We start from the raw sequence: 16932 nt of genomic DNA on the forward strand, positions 1-16932 counted from the left end.
TGCTTGTGTGTTTGGGTGGGAAGGGGACAGCAACATGCCTTCCACATACTTTATTCTAGTTAAATTGAGTTTTCATCCTTTGTGTTGGGATTGAATTTATATAAATCTACCTTTTAAAACACTAAGGTGGCTTTTATTTTTGGGCTTAAACAGATCAACTAGTTTAGTATAAGATTTTCCAGTAAAACCATTAACATGTTGACCAGAGAGTTCTCTATACAGGAGTAAAGAATCCCAAGTTCTTTTAGGGTTACCTATTTTAATCATTATATAAGAACATTAAAATACAACACTGTTGGCAGTAGTATTTGACCTAGAAAAATTCCCATAAACTAACCCATTTAACATTGTCTTTCTCTGGTACCACTGCTGGTACCTACTCCTCTAGATCTTGTATTCATCAGAACTTTTTCAGTTGCAAGGGACAGAAACTCAGCACAGATAAGCTTACGCTAACAAGGGAATTTATTTTTATTTAAGTAAAAAATGCTGGGGTTAGAAGTATCTTTAAGTAGGGTTAGATCCAGGGACATGTTGGATGTTACTGGGACATCTTCTTTGTCTCGAATAGATTTATTTTGTAAAACTGATCAGAAAAATGACTGCCAGCATCCCCAAATTTGTATGTTTATGACTTCTAATTGGAAAGGAAGAAGGGGACTTTGTCTTCCTATGTTCACATATCAAATATCAGGGAGGATTTTGATTGGTTCTGCTTGAGTCACATGGTCATCCCTGAACCTATAACTGGCTGATGGATAGAATAGTGTGGCCAATCACTGTGGCAAAGCATCTTGATTGGCAAGTCCACTGGGATCACATGGGCTGGGAGAGGGATGGTGTTCCAGAGGAAGACTGCTTAGCAAACAGACAAACATATGTCTAGCACAGATAACTAGCATTTCAAGTCAGCAGGGGTTAGTGTTTATTCTTTTAGCTGAAAGGGAATGGGACGGTAACTGTCAAAATTGTGTAGGATCCATTTGAAATTATTTTTTTTTGCATTTTCAAAAATAAAACATTTTTAATTATTTATTTTTTTAAGGTAGTAAAAGATACAGCACATAAAATTGACCATTTTAACCTTTTTTTTTATTGCAGTATAATTGCTTTACAATGTTGTGTTACTTTCTGCTGTACAAATAAGCTGTGCATTAGATTTAAAATCTGCTTAAGAAGATGCGAGGACACACTTGAAAGATGTCCTTCAGGTGGAATACACATTGTATAGACAATCAAATAGTGGAGCATAATTGGCAATTCCTGAAGTTGATTTAGATGTGGGCATTTTTTTGAGTAAAGGAACAAAAATGACAATAATGGACCCTTTTGCTTTTTTTTTGGTAGGGTTAGATGATTGCCTGCAGCAGTATGTCCACAAGTTTGAACGGGAGAAGATAAATGGAGAGCAGCTGCTGCAGATTTCCCATCAGGATCTTGAGGAGCTGGGTGTCACACGAATTGGACACCAGGAACTTGTGTTGGAGGCTGTCGACCTTCTCTGTGCACTGGTTAGTTCAGGAAAAGGTGATCTGTACCGCCATATGTTTTTAAGAATCTCATCTTGTAAATCTCCACAGTTTTGCGCTTTAGCTTATCGTCATTTTCTTAATGATCCATGGAAGTAGAGCATGAGCTGAAGATAATATCAGAAGGGAAGAAAAGAAATCATTTGCTAGGTAGACTTGGCAAGCGAAGGCCTACAAGTTAAATCTGGCCCGCTATTTTTGTAAATAAAGTTTTATTGGAACGCAACCATGCCCGTTCATTTAAGTGTTATCTGTGGCTGCTTTTGTGCTACCATGGCAGAGATGGGTAGTGGTAACAGGGACCATGTGGCCCCTCAGATCCTAAAATATTTACTCTCTTGGCCTTTACAGAAAAAGTTGACCTTTTATGGAAAAAATTTCTGTATTCATCTTATTTTCTTATCTTTTAAAAAGAATAAAAAAGATGAAGATGGTCCTGAATGAACATGTCATCTTCTATATTGAAATGACAAATGGGTTCTGATTTTCGTGTCTGTTTTTGTTACTATAAAAAGAATTTTTATGTTTCACAGATATCTGTGATATTTCAATAACTGATACTGGTGCTTGGAATAATCAACCTGTGAAATGGCAGCTAGATGGGAAAAAATGTGAACTTAGTTACATTTCGCAGCTGACTGAGTTTTGGCTTGAACGTGAGTGAGTAAAATCCTGCCAGGTTCCGACTCTTCATTACATCTGTGGCCGTGTGGGTAGTAGCTCTTTTAGGTATGGTTTAAAACCACCTCCAAGGGTATTGTGTTTATAAATTGGTTGGCATAGGGTGGGATCCTTGTCAGTCTGTTGTGATGCCATGAGAAGGATGCTGTTTCCTTAACTGTCAGGATTTGGGCAAACTCGGCAGCATTCAGGCTGGTTTAGTTACGCTGTGAACCTGAGCAAGGGGTTATATACAATTATATCCCTGAGAATGGTGGGAAAAAATGTGCTCCTGATTATCTTGCCACTGCTGGTCCGTGTTCCGTTGATTCTTTAACACTTGCTGCATTGTGCGTGTTCTTCTTAAAGTGGATAGAACCTTGTCTTCTGCTCTGATATGTGCTACTCTTGTTTAGGAAAGTAATGGGGAAATTATTTGTGGTTGATAAATGAGCTGCCACCAGGAAGATGCTGTGGCCAAGTGATGTGAGAGCTGGTCTGGGAAGCAGGCTTTTGCATTTTAATCCAGGCTTTGCTGCACACTCCTGGCTCTGTGACCTCCAGGGAGATGGTGGTGTGTGTTTTCCCCGTTTGTACAGTGATGCTCCCCTAGATGTGGCTGTCTACTAACCTGTAAGTGTTTTGCACTGCCCAGAAAATATCTGAGTCCTGTTTATTATTAAAACTGTATGTTTTTCATACAGTAAGACATGTTTGAGTTTAGTCTTGTCCTTTCTGGGAACATTACTTTTTGGACTTTTCTGCTATTTCAGATCATCTCTTTCACTTTGTGGTAGGACGTGGAGGGCAGGTCAATAACTTTGAAATCCACAGTGTGGGAGGAGAGCAGGCAGGATGGACTGGACGCAAGTTGTGGACCTCAAGTGGGATAATTAACATAACAGCTGCCTCCCCGCTTTCCTCCCTTCCCTACCTCTTAAAATATTAGACTAAAGTGAACAGAGCTGGACAAATGCCAGAACCTAAAGCTGTGTTTTATCTCTTACAATTTCCTCCTAATTTCCTTTGTAGACAAAGTTTTGACCTCAGACTCATTCTGGACGTGCTTCATGTAGCAGAGTGCTAGTGAATGCATTTGACACGAGGGTCACAGAGGGTTCTTAAATGAATGTGCCTTTTCTGGGTTGGGGAGGGTTTTAGAATATTTCACTAAAATATCTTTAGCCTTGCTATAACCTCCTTTTACAAAATATTCTTATGGTAATGCATCTATTGATCATACTGTGTTTAACCCATTCACACCATATAGATCTTTGTGTATATAAATAGGTGGTAATTTTTTGCCTTGAACAGTCCATCCCCTGGACAGTTAATATGTGTTTGCTGTTGTCCCTGGTATTATGGAAGACATTTTTATGTAAACAGTTTAGTGGATGTTGATTTTATGATGGACAGGAAATGAGTAGAATTAGAAGTAAGAGAGGGGGAGGAAAAAACAAAAGCCACTGGAAAGTTTTGGAAAGAAAAGTGCCGATCTTTAGGAATCTAAGGAATCTTTAGGAATCTTTAGGATCTTTAGGAATCTAAAATAGGGAATAGCTATTGATTAAGGTTCCAAACTGATGAGCAGATGGGCCACAAAGAGCTGGTTCTGGATATAGGGAGCAAGGAGAAAAACTCCCTTTTGTGAACACTGACCTTGGCTGGCTGGAGTGGCTTAGGAGAGTGACTTGTTTTCTGAGGCGAACCAGGACCACTTCCCAGGATTGAGTTCAGAGTCGGAGCCCACTTTTTCTCCCTCTCTCTGGGGCAGAGGGTGACTGGGACCGGCTGTAGGGCTGCTTTTTCCAGTAGCTATTAGCCACATGTGACCATTTAAATTAAAATTAATTAAAGTGAAATAATAAAATTCAGTTCCTTAGTCACAGAGCTACATTTCAAGTGCTCAGTAGCTACTTGTGGCCAGTGGCTACCATATTTGGATAGTACAGACAGAGAACATTTTCATCATTGCAGAAAGTTCTACTGGGGACAGCATTTGTCTCTAGGGTGGGATTGAGGGTAAAAATGTATAATTGCAAGACCCATTTTCGTTGCCAGATCAACCAAACCCTAGTTTCCTAAAGACCAAGGCAGGGGCAGATTTGTTTTTAAGGTTGAAGTAGGCTGAGAAAGTGCACAAAGTTGGAATCCATACGCGTTTGAAGTGATGCCACCTATCTGTGTGCTTAAGTGAAATACCTGTAATGTGTCTACCTGCCCTGGGTGCTTCTGTGCACTCGTGTACCCCTGAGATGACTCACTGTTTATTGTTTACTCAGCCATGGCAACAGTTAAAAACTGGTATCCTTTTTGTTATGGGGAGAAATAGTGAAGGAAGAGGAGTCCGTTCTAGCAATTTGTATTTAACTTGATCTTGCTTATGAACTTATTAAATTGTGAAGTATACTTCTTAGGCTGAAACTTAATTGACCCAAGTCAGTAAAATGGATTTGATTGTGTGACTGTGAAACTCCTTAATCACCATGTATGTTAGATCACAGACAGAGCTAGTAGGAATGGGGAAAGAAGGTGGCGGAGAAGTTGTGTAAGGTTTGTCCTTAGCTAAAATGTGTACAGTTTATGACTCCAGAAGAGTGAGAATCTGCCTCTTTCCTTTTCTCCTGTCTCATGTGTTGTTTCTCTAGCCAGACGAGGAAATGACCCCTGATGGCTAACTTCTAATGACGTGAGATCTCAGTGGAAGGTTTGTAGTACGTGTCTAGATTTTTGGAGATTCATTTCATTTCTTAGTTCGTACTGTGTTGATACCTTATCTTAAATTAAGCAATTTCTGAAGGAGACAGATATTAGGGAAAAGATTAGTGACAGTAATCAAATCTGGTCTGAGAAATTATTCATTTACTGTCTTTCATTGTGGGACACTTAAGTCAATAATCCTTTCCTGATTATGTTTCTATAGTAGGGGTTCTTTGGAGCTAATATAATCAGTTTCTTGTTCTCTTCTTATTGTGGAATGGGGTGGAAGGGGATGGAATTTTCCTTCCTTTCTTTGTTCCTTCTTTACTGCTTTTTAAAATTATAATCTATGTAGAAAAAGCAAAACTACAGTGACAGAAAGAAGATCAGAGGTTGCCAGGGCCTGGGGGTTGGGGAAAGTGACTATGCAGGGGTATGAGGGATGTTTTGGGGGCGATGCAAATGTTCTGTATTGTGATTGTGATGGTGCTTATGTGACTATTTACATTTGTTAAAATTGATTATGTCGCATACTTAAAATTAGTTTTATGCATCATAAAGTATACCTTAATAAAGTTGATTAAAATCTCTTAAACATAAAATAAAATTATAATCTATTATAGCTACATCTGTCTATCCTTCTAGTCCCGTGATTTGTTTTTTGGGGAAAAAAAAAGAATCAGAGAAACTGAATGGAAATGAAAAGAACCAGTTAACAAGCTACACTCCTCCTTTGTTTTAATATTAAAAGTGGTACGTTTGTAGAAGATTGAGGTTTAAAATTTCCTGTAACCCTAAGATGAATTTAATCCTCTTTGAGTTCAAGAAATAAATGTTGTCTACAGTAATAAAAGTTCCGAGTAATTCATGGTGTCATTGGCTATAGAAAGCTGAGTTTCCTGCTTTTAGTTCAGAACTCTTGCTGTAAGTCGGCAGGCTGACTAATTAACTGAATAAGGGGACACTTCCCTTTAATCATAGTCACAAGTGCTTCAAAACAACTTGTGTCATGTGGCTCTTTATCCACTCAGTTTTGAGTCTTTGATTCTCTGATTTAAAAAGCCATGGTGAAAATCCATCTTTTTATTTTTGTCTTCTCTACTGAAGGACAATGCCATATTTTGGTCTCCAGAAAATGACAGTGGAACAAAAAAAGAATGAATATCAAGTTTAGATGGAACATCACTGTTAATACAGAAGACTCATTTTTGTTCTGAAATTTACATTTTTTTTAAAGCTCACAAAGACAATTTCAGTTAATGCATCTGAAAAAAAATGCATTTTTTCTTTATAATTGTTCTTAACTCTTTTCTATATACATTTTAAAAAATATTTTTTATTTTCTAAGAAGCAACATGCCACATAAATTTAAACTTCACATAAAATCTAATTAAAGTGTGCAGTGTTTTCATTCAGGGTATTGTCTTCTGTTGTTACTGTTGCTACTTACCATTGTTCATCTTGCCAAAAGAAAAAAGTTCTCACAGACTCCCTGGTTTATTTATGCTTTACGTATCTTGATCTGGGGACATGGCTCACCCCTCCCTGAGGCATTAGAGATGGGGCTATAACAGAGGAGGGACCAAGGGACAGGCTAGATGCAGTGGGGACAAAAGCAGTGATCAGATCCAAAGAGGGCCCACCGGCCTCTCAGAAGAGTGAGGTCCAGGTTGGTTGAAGCTGGCTGAAAGAAGCTTCTAACACATCAGAGGGGTTGGAGCAGGTCAGGATAGAATTTAGGGGGATTAAACAATTTGCTAGTTTGTGTTAGATCCAGGATGACTGGCCACTTCTCTTTTTTCTTGTCCAGTGCCCATCCTGGTTTCTGTCTCATCGCTTTGCCTGTTCTTGGACAGGGTGTGTGGAAGGGGGCATATACAGAATCGTGATCCAAAGCTTGTACCCTCGATGCAGATTGCCTTGGTTAGAATCCCCCCCAACTGCCACCGATTAGCTGTGTGGCTTTGGAGAATTTATTGAATGTCTCTGTGCCTCAGTTTTCTCACCTGCAAAATAGAGATAATATCACTTCCAACCTCATATGCTGTTTTACCTGAGATATTTGCCGAGCACTAAGCCCGGTTTCTGGCATAAAGCGTTCAATAGTGTTGGCCATATATTATAACCAATTTTTAAATGATACCACATTCTTGCTTTGGGATGCTATTGACACAGTTTAATATACCCCAGAAATATTTTCACTTTTTTCTTAAAAAAGGATGAAACACCAATTTAAGATGTGTACATGCAATTGAATACTGAAATTCATCCTCCCCCCAAAGTCATGTCAGATTTACATGTCGTTTCTTGTTGTTACTTGGGATTTGTTCTTTATCTGGAAGAGAGTAGTCTAGGGCAATAGTGTCACGTGAAACGGATTTTTTTAAAAGCATCCAGGTAAGTCAAACATTGTCCAGAAAGAACGGAGGTTAGAAGCTCACAAGATGGAAATGACCTTCCAGGTGAATTGATGTCTAGTCAGTGCTGTTCTGTTTCTGTGTGACTTTTATCTGATGGAAAGTCCTCCATTCAATGACTGCTTTACGTCTGCTGTCCTGGAAATGCAGTCATGAGTAATACACACAGAGCCCAGCTCTCGCAGACCTTGCATCCGACTTAGAAAGACAGCAGTGAACAGGGTGGTTCAGAGATGACAGAGGTGATGGCTAGAGAGTGACCTCAGGAGGTACTTGGCAGTGTCTGGAGACATTTTTGTTTGTCACAACTGGGGACCGGATGCTACTGATATCTAACGAGTAGAGGCCAGCTAAACATTCTACCATCTACAGGAATCCCACCCACTAACCCAGACAAACAATTATTAGGCTTTCAATGTCACTAGGGCCCAGGTTGAGAAACTGCTCCAGATGGTCCTGGAAGCCGTGAAGAGGAGGGGACATTTGGGCTAATTAGGATGTGATAGGAAGGAGTTGTCCATGCCAACCTTTGTGGGAGGAGAATTTCGGGAAGAGAAACTAGCAAGACAAAGTCCCTGAGGCAAGAGGAACAGAGGCAAGGCTGGTGTGGCCCATGTGGGTGAGAACAACACTGTGAGCAAATCATGTAGGGTTTTGTGGCTGACATAGGAGTTACTCAGGTAGCTCAGTGGGTTTTTGGTTATTATGAGCGTTTGGACATTGTTGATTGTTTTGAATTTTTCCCTTTGATTTTGTTTTCCAGAATTATGGCCTTGAAACCGACAATATGAAAAACTTGGTTCTGAAACTGCGAGCATCTTCCCACAATTTACAGAATTACATAAGCAGCCGGAGAAAAAGTCCAGGCTATGATGGGAACACCTCCCACAAGCCCCCCAATGAGTTCCTGACTTCTGTGGTAGAGCTCATAGGCGCTGCCAAGGCCTTGTTAGCTTGGCTGGACCGGTAAGTGATGGGTGTGCTTTACTGTCCTGTAAAAGGAGGGTCCGAGATGCATAGAAGTCGGTGTTTTGCCTGAGGAACAGGAACCTTTATCCCTTTCTTGCCCTTGCCATTGGACCTGTCCAGGAGTTTGGGGTCAGTGGTCCATTTTAGGGTCCCTTTGGAAGTTCCTGAGGTGAATAGCAGGAATGAATTAACCTCAGCTTAGAGAAGAATTAAAGTTGAGTTTTACTGAGGTTAAACATTACTGATTATTTGTTTGTATGAAGGCTGTTAGTTGACTTTTGAAGGTATGTTCATTCTCTTGGCTCAGCTTTGGACGTGTTTTTTTTTTTTTTTTTTTTTTTTTTTTTTTTTTTTTTTTTTTTGCGGTACGCGGGCCTCTCACTGTTGTGGCCTCTCCCGCTGCGGAGAACAGGCTCCGGACGCGCAGGCTCAGCAGCCATGGCTCACCCGCCTAACCGCTCCGCGGCATGTGGGATCTTCCCGGACCGGGGCACGAACCCGTGTCCCCTGCATCGGCAGGCGGACTCTCAACCACTGCGCCACCAGGGAAGCCCTGGACGTGTTTTTATCTAGAACTTCTCTGTCTCTGTTCTACTCAGATTCCTATTTTCTGTGTTACTTGAGAGGAAACAGTTACATAACAATTTAAACCAGCCTGTTGTGTAGCTGTGCTTGTTAACACACAGTGTGGGATCCCAGTGGGTTTATCCTCTCCACTTTTTTTTTTTAAAGAGAACTTTCATTGCTTTCTAGGGCTCCATTTACAGGGATCACTGATTTCTCAATAACGAAGAACAAAATCATTCAGCTTTGCTTGGACCTGACCACTACAGTCCAGAAGGTCAGTACATCACTGGTGTTTTCTAAAAGTTTTTTTTCCCTTTTCCTTTTCTTCAAAGGGTTTACATGTAGGTATAAAGTACCATTCTTTCTTTCTCCCCCTTTCTCCCCCCATCAGAGCTGGGGAGAGATGAAGGGCTTTAAGTTAGATGAATTTACAGATAGTTTCTGTGAAAAATGACTAGTGACCTTTACATCAAAGGTTACCTTCTTTTGCTTTAAAATAGTTGAGCGAATAGCCCTGTACTTCCTCTAAAATGTTAGAGCACTTAATATTTTTTAAATAGAAATTCTGGAGTAACTACATTTCACCATAATCTTTGTTCTGAGTGTGTTAGTGTATCTGCTTGTTAATTTTCTTTTCATTTTGACCTCTGGTGGTTAGGTTAACCAGTCAGAAGGAGCTTGGTGGTGATTCAGTAACAAACAGCCCCCAAACCTCAGCAATTTACTCCTGGATTCTCTATATCCAAGTGGGTCAGCTGAGGGATCTGCTTCAGCTCGCCTCACTTCAGGTTGCAGGCTGACAGAACAACCAGTGTCTTATGTTGTTTGTCTCTGGGGCAGAGGTGCAGAGAACCTGGGTGATTCTCACACTGACAAATGTTCTGGTTTGGAAGTGACACGTCAGTTTCACACACAGATCATTCGCCAGACCTTCGCATCTTAGTGAAGGCCAGGAAGATATTAACTGGCATGTAGCAGACTGTTGTAAAATTATTTTTGAATTGAGTTGAGGCCATAAAATGTACGGAAGAACTTGTTCTTTTTTCACATCTCACTAGGTTTGAAAATTCTGTGATTGCACATTTGTTTCTGCTGCTGATTTGGCAAAAAGTAAAGAACATCCTTTCCTCAGTTCTAATCATGCCATAAAATAGATGCAGTTCTGAAAAGCTATGTGCTTTGTGTCTGTTCCCGGAACATGAAGAGTGAAGTTTGGCTGTTGTTTAAGGTCCAGTCCTGAGCAGCCCTTGAACTTGAGGCACGTGGGACTTCATCATTATGCTTTTGAGGCCATGTTCTTAGGAAAACGCTCAGAGCAGTAAAGTGGCTCTGAGTTTCAGCTCTTTTTTATAGTGCATAAAATAATTTTGACAGAAAGAGTCTGATACCAATCACGGTGCATTCATCATGTAGCCACCAAGTCCTGGCATTTGCGGTAGAGGCTGCCCAGGGGTACAGATCCCACTCAGAAGGGTGCCCACTGGGCATCCTCATCACATTTACCCCTGTTTACTGGGGCCGCATGATGCCTGGCCCGTGACTCATGGTACTTTTTAAATGTGTGTTTAAGCGAATGAGATAATGCTTTTGACAAATATGCTGTTGAGAATTTGTCGCTTATCGGGAAAAATTTAACCCAAACTTAAGGGACACAACAGGTGTTGTTTCTATTTGTGTTTATTTTTTGTTTTTGTTTTCCCTTTGGTGCTCATTGAGCGTATGCTTCAGAGACAGACAGCTATGGGTTCAAATACTACCTCTACCATTACTTAGCCCTGGGACATTGGACAAGTCACTTCAAACTTATGAGTCTCAATTTTCTTACCTGTAAAATGGGAATACTGATAGTTACATCACCAGATGATTTGCTGGAATTTCTACAAGTTATTGTGGAGTAAGAAAAAAGGGGGAAAAAGTGTAAGAGGAAGACAAATGGTGACCAAAAAATTTTTAAATGTATGTATATATGTATTTGTAATATGCAGTACATCTGAAAACCTATATACAAAAGAATATATAAATACAGTGGGCAATTTGGAAGAAAAGTCGGGTTTACTTTGGCTGGGAGAAAAGTGGGGAGAGAATGTAGGAGGCAAGCCAAAGAACAGAAAACACTTATTCTTTTACAAAAAGCATGTATGTGACCACATTTACTTATTCATACAAAATTAGATCTAGAGAATTAGTATAGAATATTTAAAAAATAGTAATACCTACCTCAAAAGATTATGAAGATTAAATAAGATATATGTATAGCACAGTGCCTACTTAAGAAATAATAGCCTATAGTAGGAAATATAAAAATCTTTTCTGGTACTGCTTTTCTGGAGCCGAACTTGATGGCTTAAGAAGAACACAAAGTTAACAAACATGTTGGGATTTCTGGTACTTTTTAGTTTATTTAAATTTGAACAATTTTTAAGGATTAAGACTGGCAATGTGTAAATATATATGGGAATGTCATTTTATGAACTTAGTTTGAAAAACATGTTTAGCTCTTGACTGACGTGTGTTTTCTGTAGTAATTGGAGAACGTAGTCGCTTTGGCAAGTAGTAAAATTCGTGTGCACAGTTGAAGGATGAGTGGAATGTCTTTTTCCACGTGCGGTGTCGTGGCAGCAGAAAGGCTGAATTTGCCAGGGGTTTCACACCCTCTCACAACTGCAAGAAGAGCAGTTTTTCTCCAAACTTCTTGGCAAAAGATCTTTTGACTCTTTAGGAAGAAACCTGCCTTTTTCCATTTATTGCTTTTTTTGTTCCCCTGGGGAATTGAAGGAATAAAAGCTGTGTCTCTATTTCTGGTGACAAGGAACATGTTCTTCTAGAGTCTTTATTCTCTGTGTCCTTGTGTGTGAAGACAGGCATTTGTTTGTCCCTTTTCTTCTTTCTCTATTCCGCAAACTGCCACTCTCCCCTCCTCTTTCTTGTTACTTTCTCTGCATCCTTCCCTCTGATGACAGTGTGTACCTCTCCAGAGTGGAAGGATAAACAGTTGTTGTTTTCTTCCTCCGTAAGAAAATGGCACTCTTCTTCTTCTTCCTTGTGCTAATTAACTTTTTTTCTTTCCTTTTTTTAGTTGAAGTATAGTTAATTCACCATGTTGTGTTAGTTTCAGGTGTCTAGCAAAGCGATTCATTTACGTCCCACGCCGAGTCCGTGGATAGACCTTCCGTCCAGTTTTCAGGCTATAATTTCAGGTGAAGTCTCCTGGTGGGAAGGGATTCTGATCTCTTTCTTTAATCTGTCCTCCTGAAGTTGCGAGGGCATGAAAACTGGCAGGAGACAACATGGCAGTGGCAGATGCTGGGTTCCAGTGTAGGAAGAAATGCTGAGCAGTAGAGAGCCCAGAAAAACTGAATGGAAAGGAAGCATACCATCCTGCAGAGGAGGGAAAGTCAGGAGACCATTTACTGGGAGCTGTTTGGGTCTCAGGTGTGGACTATCTGCCTGATGTGTGTTGTCACGTTTAATTCTCAACAGTTCTCTGAGACAGGTTTTATCATCCTCACTTTACAGAGAAGGAAACTGAGCTATGGAGAGGTTAAACCCATCTCCCAAGGCTCCTCAGTTAGTAAGAGAGTAGAATAAGGAAGAGTGGCAGAGAAGGAGCAGCTGCTAGCTGCCCTGGCTGGGTCTCTGCCAGGTTGATTGGCCTGAGTCTGCTGATCCAGGTGACCAAGGAATGTGACAAAGCTCAGGCTTCTGTCGGGGTCATGAAGGGCTGACTTGGTTCCAGTTCTTCTTTTTTCCATTCTGTTGCCTTCATGCCAAATAGCATGAAGTCAGGCCTGCAGCTGCTTCCTCCCGGTAGGAATGGGTGTGGGAACCCACGTTCACGGGGGCAGAAGGTGAAAAGCGGCGCTTTCACACGCTGCCTTGGACACTTCGTGGAGACGGGCGTGCTCCTCTCCCACTGGCTCCATCACCACAGGAGCCCATTTTCTTGGTGGCTTCTCGGATCCGTCAAGGAATCAAGTTTGAGGGACCATGAGGTCACACATGCACCTTGATGCTTGGGCCCTGGTGTATGGACAGGAGCTCTCTGCCTGTGGGTGATGACCTCCTGAGGATGACAGCCCTCGTACCATTTGGGATGTGTAGTGAAAAATCATAAACACAAATCATTCGTTTTATTTCTAGCACGAGACGGTGTAAGTCTTCTGTTTTGCTAAAGTTGACATTTATTTGAGAATTCTGTCCTTCAGATGGTGTGAGCAGGGGAGGGGCCATCACAGTAGTTGATGGTTTAGTTCCATGCACAAGATGGAGGACGAAAAGCACAATTTTGAACTGTAATCATTCATATTTTACAGCAGGTGCTCCTGGAGTTTGAATTTATATCAGATTCACACATGCAAAAATGCATTCCTAAATTTCCCTTTTTAAAGTGTTTTCTCACTAGGCTGCTCTTTTCCCGAGACTGTGTAAATTTTGGGAGTAGTAGAGTGACTATTATTTCCCACATTTTTACCTAGTAGAGAAAATGTAAAAACCTTTTAAGAAGAAGGCACCTAACATCTGATTATAAAATCACATAGGGTAGACTATCATACATTTTTACCCCTACCCCCAGTGGCAGTAAAATATGACCTAAAATGACATTTTGATTGAAGTGAACATCTTTGTCTGATAAATCCAACAGAGTTGATTAGTATCCTTCCTGTACATAATATAATTCGCATTTTCCTTCGGGTGCCCCAGTTTGGGATTTACTGAATGGTGCCAAATAAACTGTCAAGAATCTCGTTGATCTCCCTTTTCTTCTGCAGGCACTCTGCCATGTTGATTGAAATCTGCTGTAGGTACGCTTTAGAAGGTTAACTGAGAGTTTCACGTTGGCAGTTTCACTTTGGCTGCTTTTTGACAGGACAATGGTTATTCCTATAATCAGCTAACTGGGTTCATAGGGTCCCGAGTCTTTTGTTCTTAAGCTGAGTAAACAATGCTTTGCATTCCAGCCCATTCTTTAATGTCATCAATAGCATGCCTCAAGACCACTTTTCTGGCAGTGTGTTAATGAACGTTTTGTTGAACGCTTTTCATCTATTAAGGGCTGAAATATCTGATTTAATCTCAGTGGCGCTTAAAATAAACTCTGTGGCTAAGTTTACTCAAGCCCTTATTTGAAAGCTATTCTTATGGGCAGGCCCAGAGCTAAAGACTCCAGGCTTGTTGGCCCAGTGCTAGCTCAGCCTGGGGTCACATTTGAGAGTCATTGTCAACTTCCTTGGACTCTGACTTCTGGCTTCCTACTCTCTGTACAGTCTGGATAATAGGTGGATTTTCAGTTCTGGTGATTTTTGTAGGCTTTCTGATTAAATAATTGGTCAGATGGGTTCCTTGGATGATTAGCATCCTGGGTCAGGAGAGATTGAAATCTTAGGAGGAGTCAAATGTCAGCTCCTTTCCTGCTCTGCCCTCTTCTCCCATCCAGATCTCTCCTCCAGATGGTCCAAGGACTGCTCAGGCTGCAGTGTGGGAGGTGTGTCAGGGACCTCCTTGGACCCCAGGAAATATCTAGTGAGCTAAGCCAACGGTTTCTGAAAGTTTTTAGCTCTTATAGTTTTCATTTTCTTCTTTCTTCCTTTAGGATTGCCTTGTAGCAGAAATGGAGGATAAAGTTTTGGCTGTAGTAAGTATACCTTCTAAAAGTTACAGTAAAATTCCTTTTCCCAAAACAGTGGGAATCACATGAATTAAAGTAAATGTACTGTGGCTAATTATTTCAGGATATGCTTCGAAATATCGGCTTTCGGGATATGAGTCTATTAATTTAGGTGGAAAAGGAAGAATAAAAGTTATTTAACAATAAGACCAACTCCTGTGGAAATTCCTGTGCTTAAATTGAGTATATTGGGGTCTCTGCTTTACTTTTTTTTTCCCTGCTCTGAACCCTTCATCAGGGTACAATTATACTTAAATTACTAACTAGCCTGTTAATCAGGGTTAAACTGATGTGCAAATTTCACTTTAGGACCATTTTGTTTAAAAAAAAAATCTTGGCAAAAACCTTATGATAGAGGGGAGATGTACTGTGACCGTTTAAAGAGCATTCTGTAACTATTCATCATCGCTTCCTCCTTTTGACATAAGCCAGCCTGTGCTCTTTTGATAAGGTCTTCCTCCTACTGATGTTGAGGAATTTAGCAATGAAACTTCTATAAATATATTTTCCATAAATAGGGAGGCTAAACACATTGGAGGAATGTAAAAAGTGTCACTTCTTGGATTCTCCCCCTTGGGAAAAAATAATCACTCTTTGGAATCTCCTGATTTCTTTAGTTGTTTAATTTTCAAAGGTTAGATGAATCTGCTCGGGAGAAATAACCACACGTAGCCACTGTGATTTCTACACGGGGGCCACTTAACAGGGATCCTCACGTCTCTACGGTTGTACCTGGTCAGTGTTTTGCGTTCAGAGAATGTGAGTCATCACTAAAAAGATCATAGACCTAAATGTAAAATGCAAAACTATAAAATGCCTAGAAATAACAGGAGAAAATCTTGGTGACCTCGGGTTTGGCGATGAGTTTTTACATACAACACGAAAAGCATGATCCAACACGAAAAGCGTGATCCATGAGAGAAAAATGGATAATGTAGACTGCATTAAAATGAAAAACACTGCTCCATCAATGCACTGAGAATGAAAAGACAAGCCACGGACTGGGAGAAACTGTTTTCTGAAACTCATATCAGATAAAGGACTTGTAGCCAAAATACACAGAGAATTCTTAAAACTCAATAATAAGAAAACAAACAACCTAATTAAAAAGTGGACAAAAGATCCGAACAGACACCTCATGGAAAATGATATACAGCTGGCAGATAAGTATATGAAAAGATGTTCAACATCATGTTTCATTAAGGAATTGCAAATTAAAGTAACAACAAGGTACCACTATACACCTATGAGGATAACTATAATCCAACACTTGACGGCACCAAATGTGGAGCAATAGGAACTCTTGTTCATCGCTGATAGGAATGCAAAATGGTACAGCCACACTGGAAGACCCTGTGTCAGTTTTTTACAAAACTAAACATACTCTTACCCTACGATCCAGCAGTTGTACACCTAGGTATTTACCCAAATGAAAGAACCTTATATCACAAGAACCTTCACAGAATGTCATAGCAGCTTTAATCCTAACTGCCAAAACTTGGAAGTAGCCAAGATGTCCTGTAGGTGACTGGTAAACAAACTGGTACATCCAGACAATGGAATGTTATTCAGCAATAAAAAGAAATGAGCTATCAAGCCTTGAAAAGATATGGAGGAATCTTAAATGCATATGACTAAGCGAAAGAAACCAATCTGAAAAGGCTACATACTGTATGATTCCAACTATATAGAATTCTGGAAAAGACAAAACTATAGAGACAGTGAGAAGATGGGTGATTGCCAGAGGTTCATAGTAGGGGAGTGGAGACAGACAAGGAGGTGGAGCAGAGGGAATTTTTAGGGTAGTGAAACTCTTCTCTATGATACTGTGATGGTGAATATATGACATTATACATTTGTGAAAACCCATAGAACTGTACACCACAGAGGGTGAACCCTGATGTAAACTACAGACCTTAGTTAACAATAATGTAACGCTATTGGTTGATCAGTTGTAACGCATGTACCACACTAATGCAAGATGTTAATAAAATCTTGTTATTATTAACCGTTATATAACTGTGTTGGAAACTGTGTTGGCGTAGGGAAGGAAGTATATAGAACTCTAACTTCTGCTCAGTTTTTCTCTAAAAGCTGTTTCAAATATAAAATCTATTTTAAAAAAAGGTGCAGGTGGGCTTCCCTGGTGGCGCAGTGGTGGAGAGTCCACCTGCCGATGCAGGGGACATGGGTTCGTGCCCTGGTCCGGGAGGATCCCACATGCCGCGGAGCGGCTGGGCCCGTGAGCCATGGCCGCTGAGCCTGCGCGTCCGGAGCCTGTGCTTCTCAATGGGAGAGGCCACAACAGTGAGAGGCCCACGTACCACAAAAAAACAACAAAAAAGGTGCAGGCAGAAGTATATATTTTTGTACCTTGTCCGTATTTGGTATGCAGAGAATGTGAGCAATCCCTGAAAAACCACAC

General features: G+C 40.5%; 1 protein-coding gene across 5 annotated transcripts in view; it reads left to right on the plus strand.

Moving 5' to 3' along the window:
- The window catches only part of CNKSR3 (CNKSR family member 3), a 103605-nt gene that overhangs the window by 64559 nt on the left and 22114 nt on the right, over positions 1-16932 (plus strand). For 2 of the 5 annotated variants that reach the window (XM_082633357.1, XM_082633358.1), the window contains 4 exons: positions 1348-1527; positions 8070-8272; positions 9029-9116; positions 14433-14474. In XM_082633357.1, coding sequence (XP_082489483.1) covers positions 1402-1527; positions 8070-8272; positions 9029-9116; positions 14433-14474 — 459 coding nt within the window. In that variant the 5' untranslated portion in view covers positions 1348-1401. The remainder of the gene's footprint in view (positions 1-1347; positions 1528-8069; positions 8273-9028; positions 9117-14432; positions 14475-16932) is intronic. The other 3 variants (XM_082633356.1, XM_082633360.1, XM_082633359.1) reach the window with 2 other exon arrangements.

Source organism: Mesoplodon mirus, assembly GCF_964341445.2.
Source record: "Mesoplodon mirus genome assembly, chromosome: 10".
Classification (NCBI taxonomy): Eukaryota; Metazoa; Chordata; class Mammalia; order Artiodactyla; family Ziphiidae; genus Mesoplodon; species Mesoplodon mirus.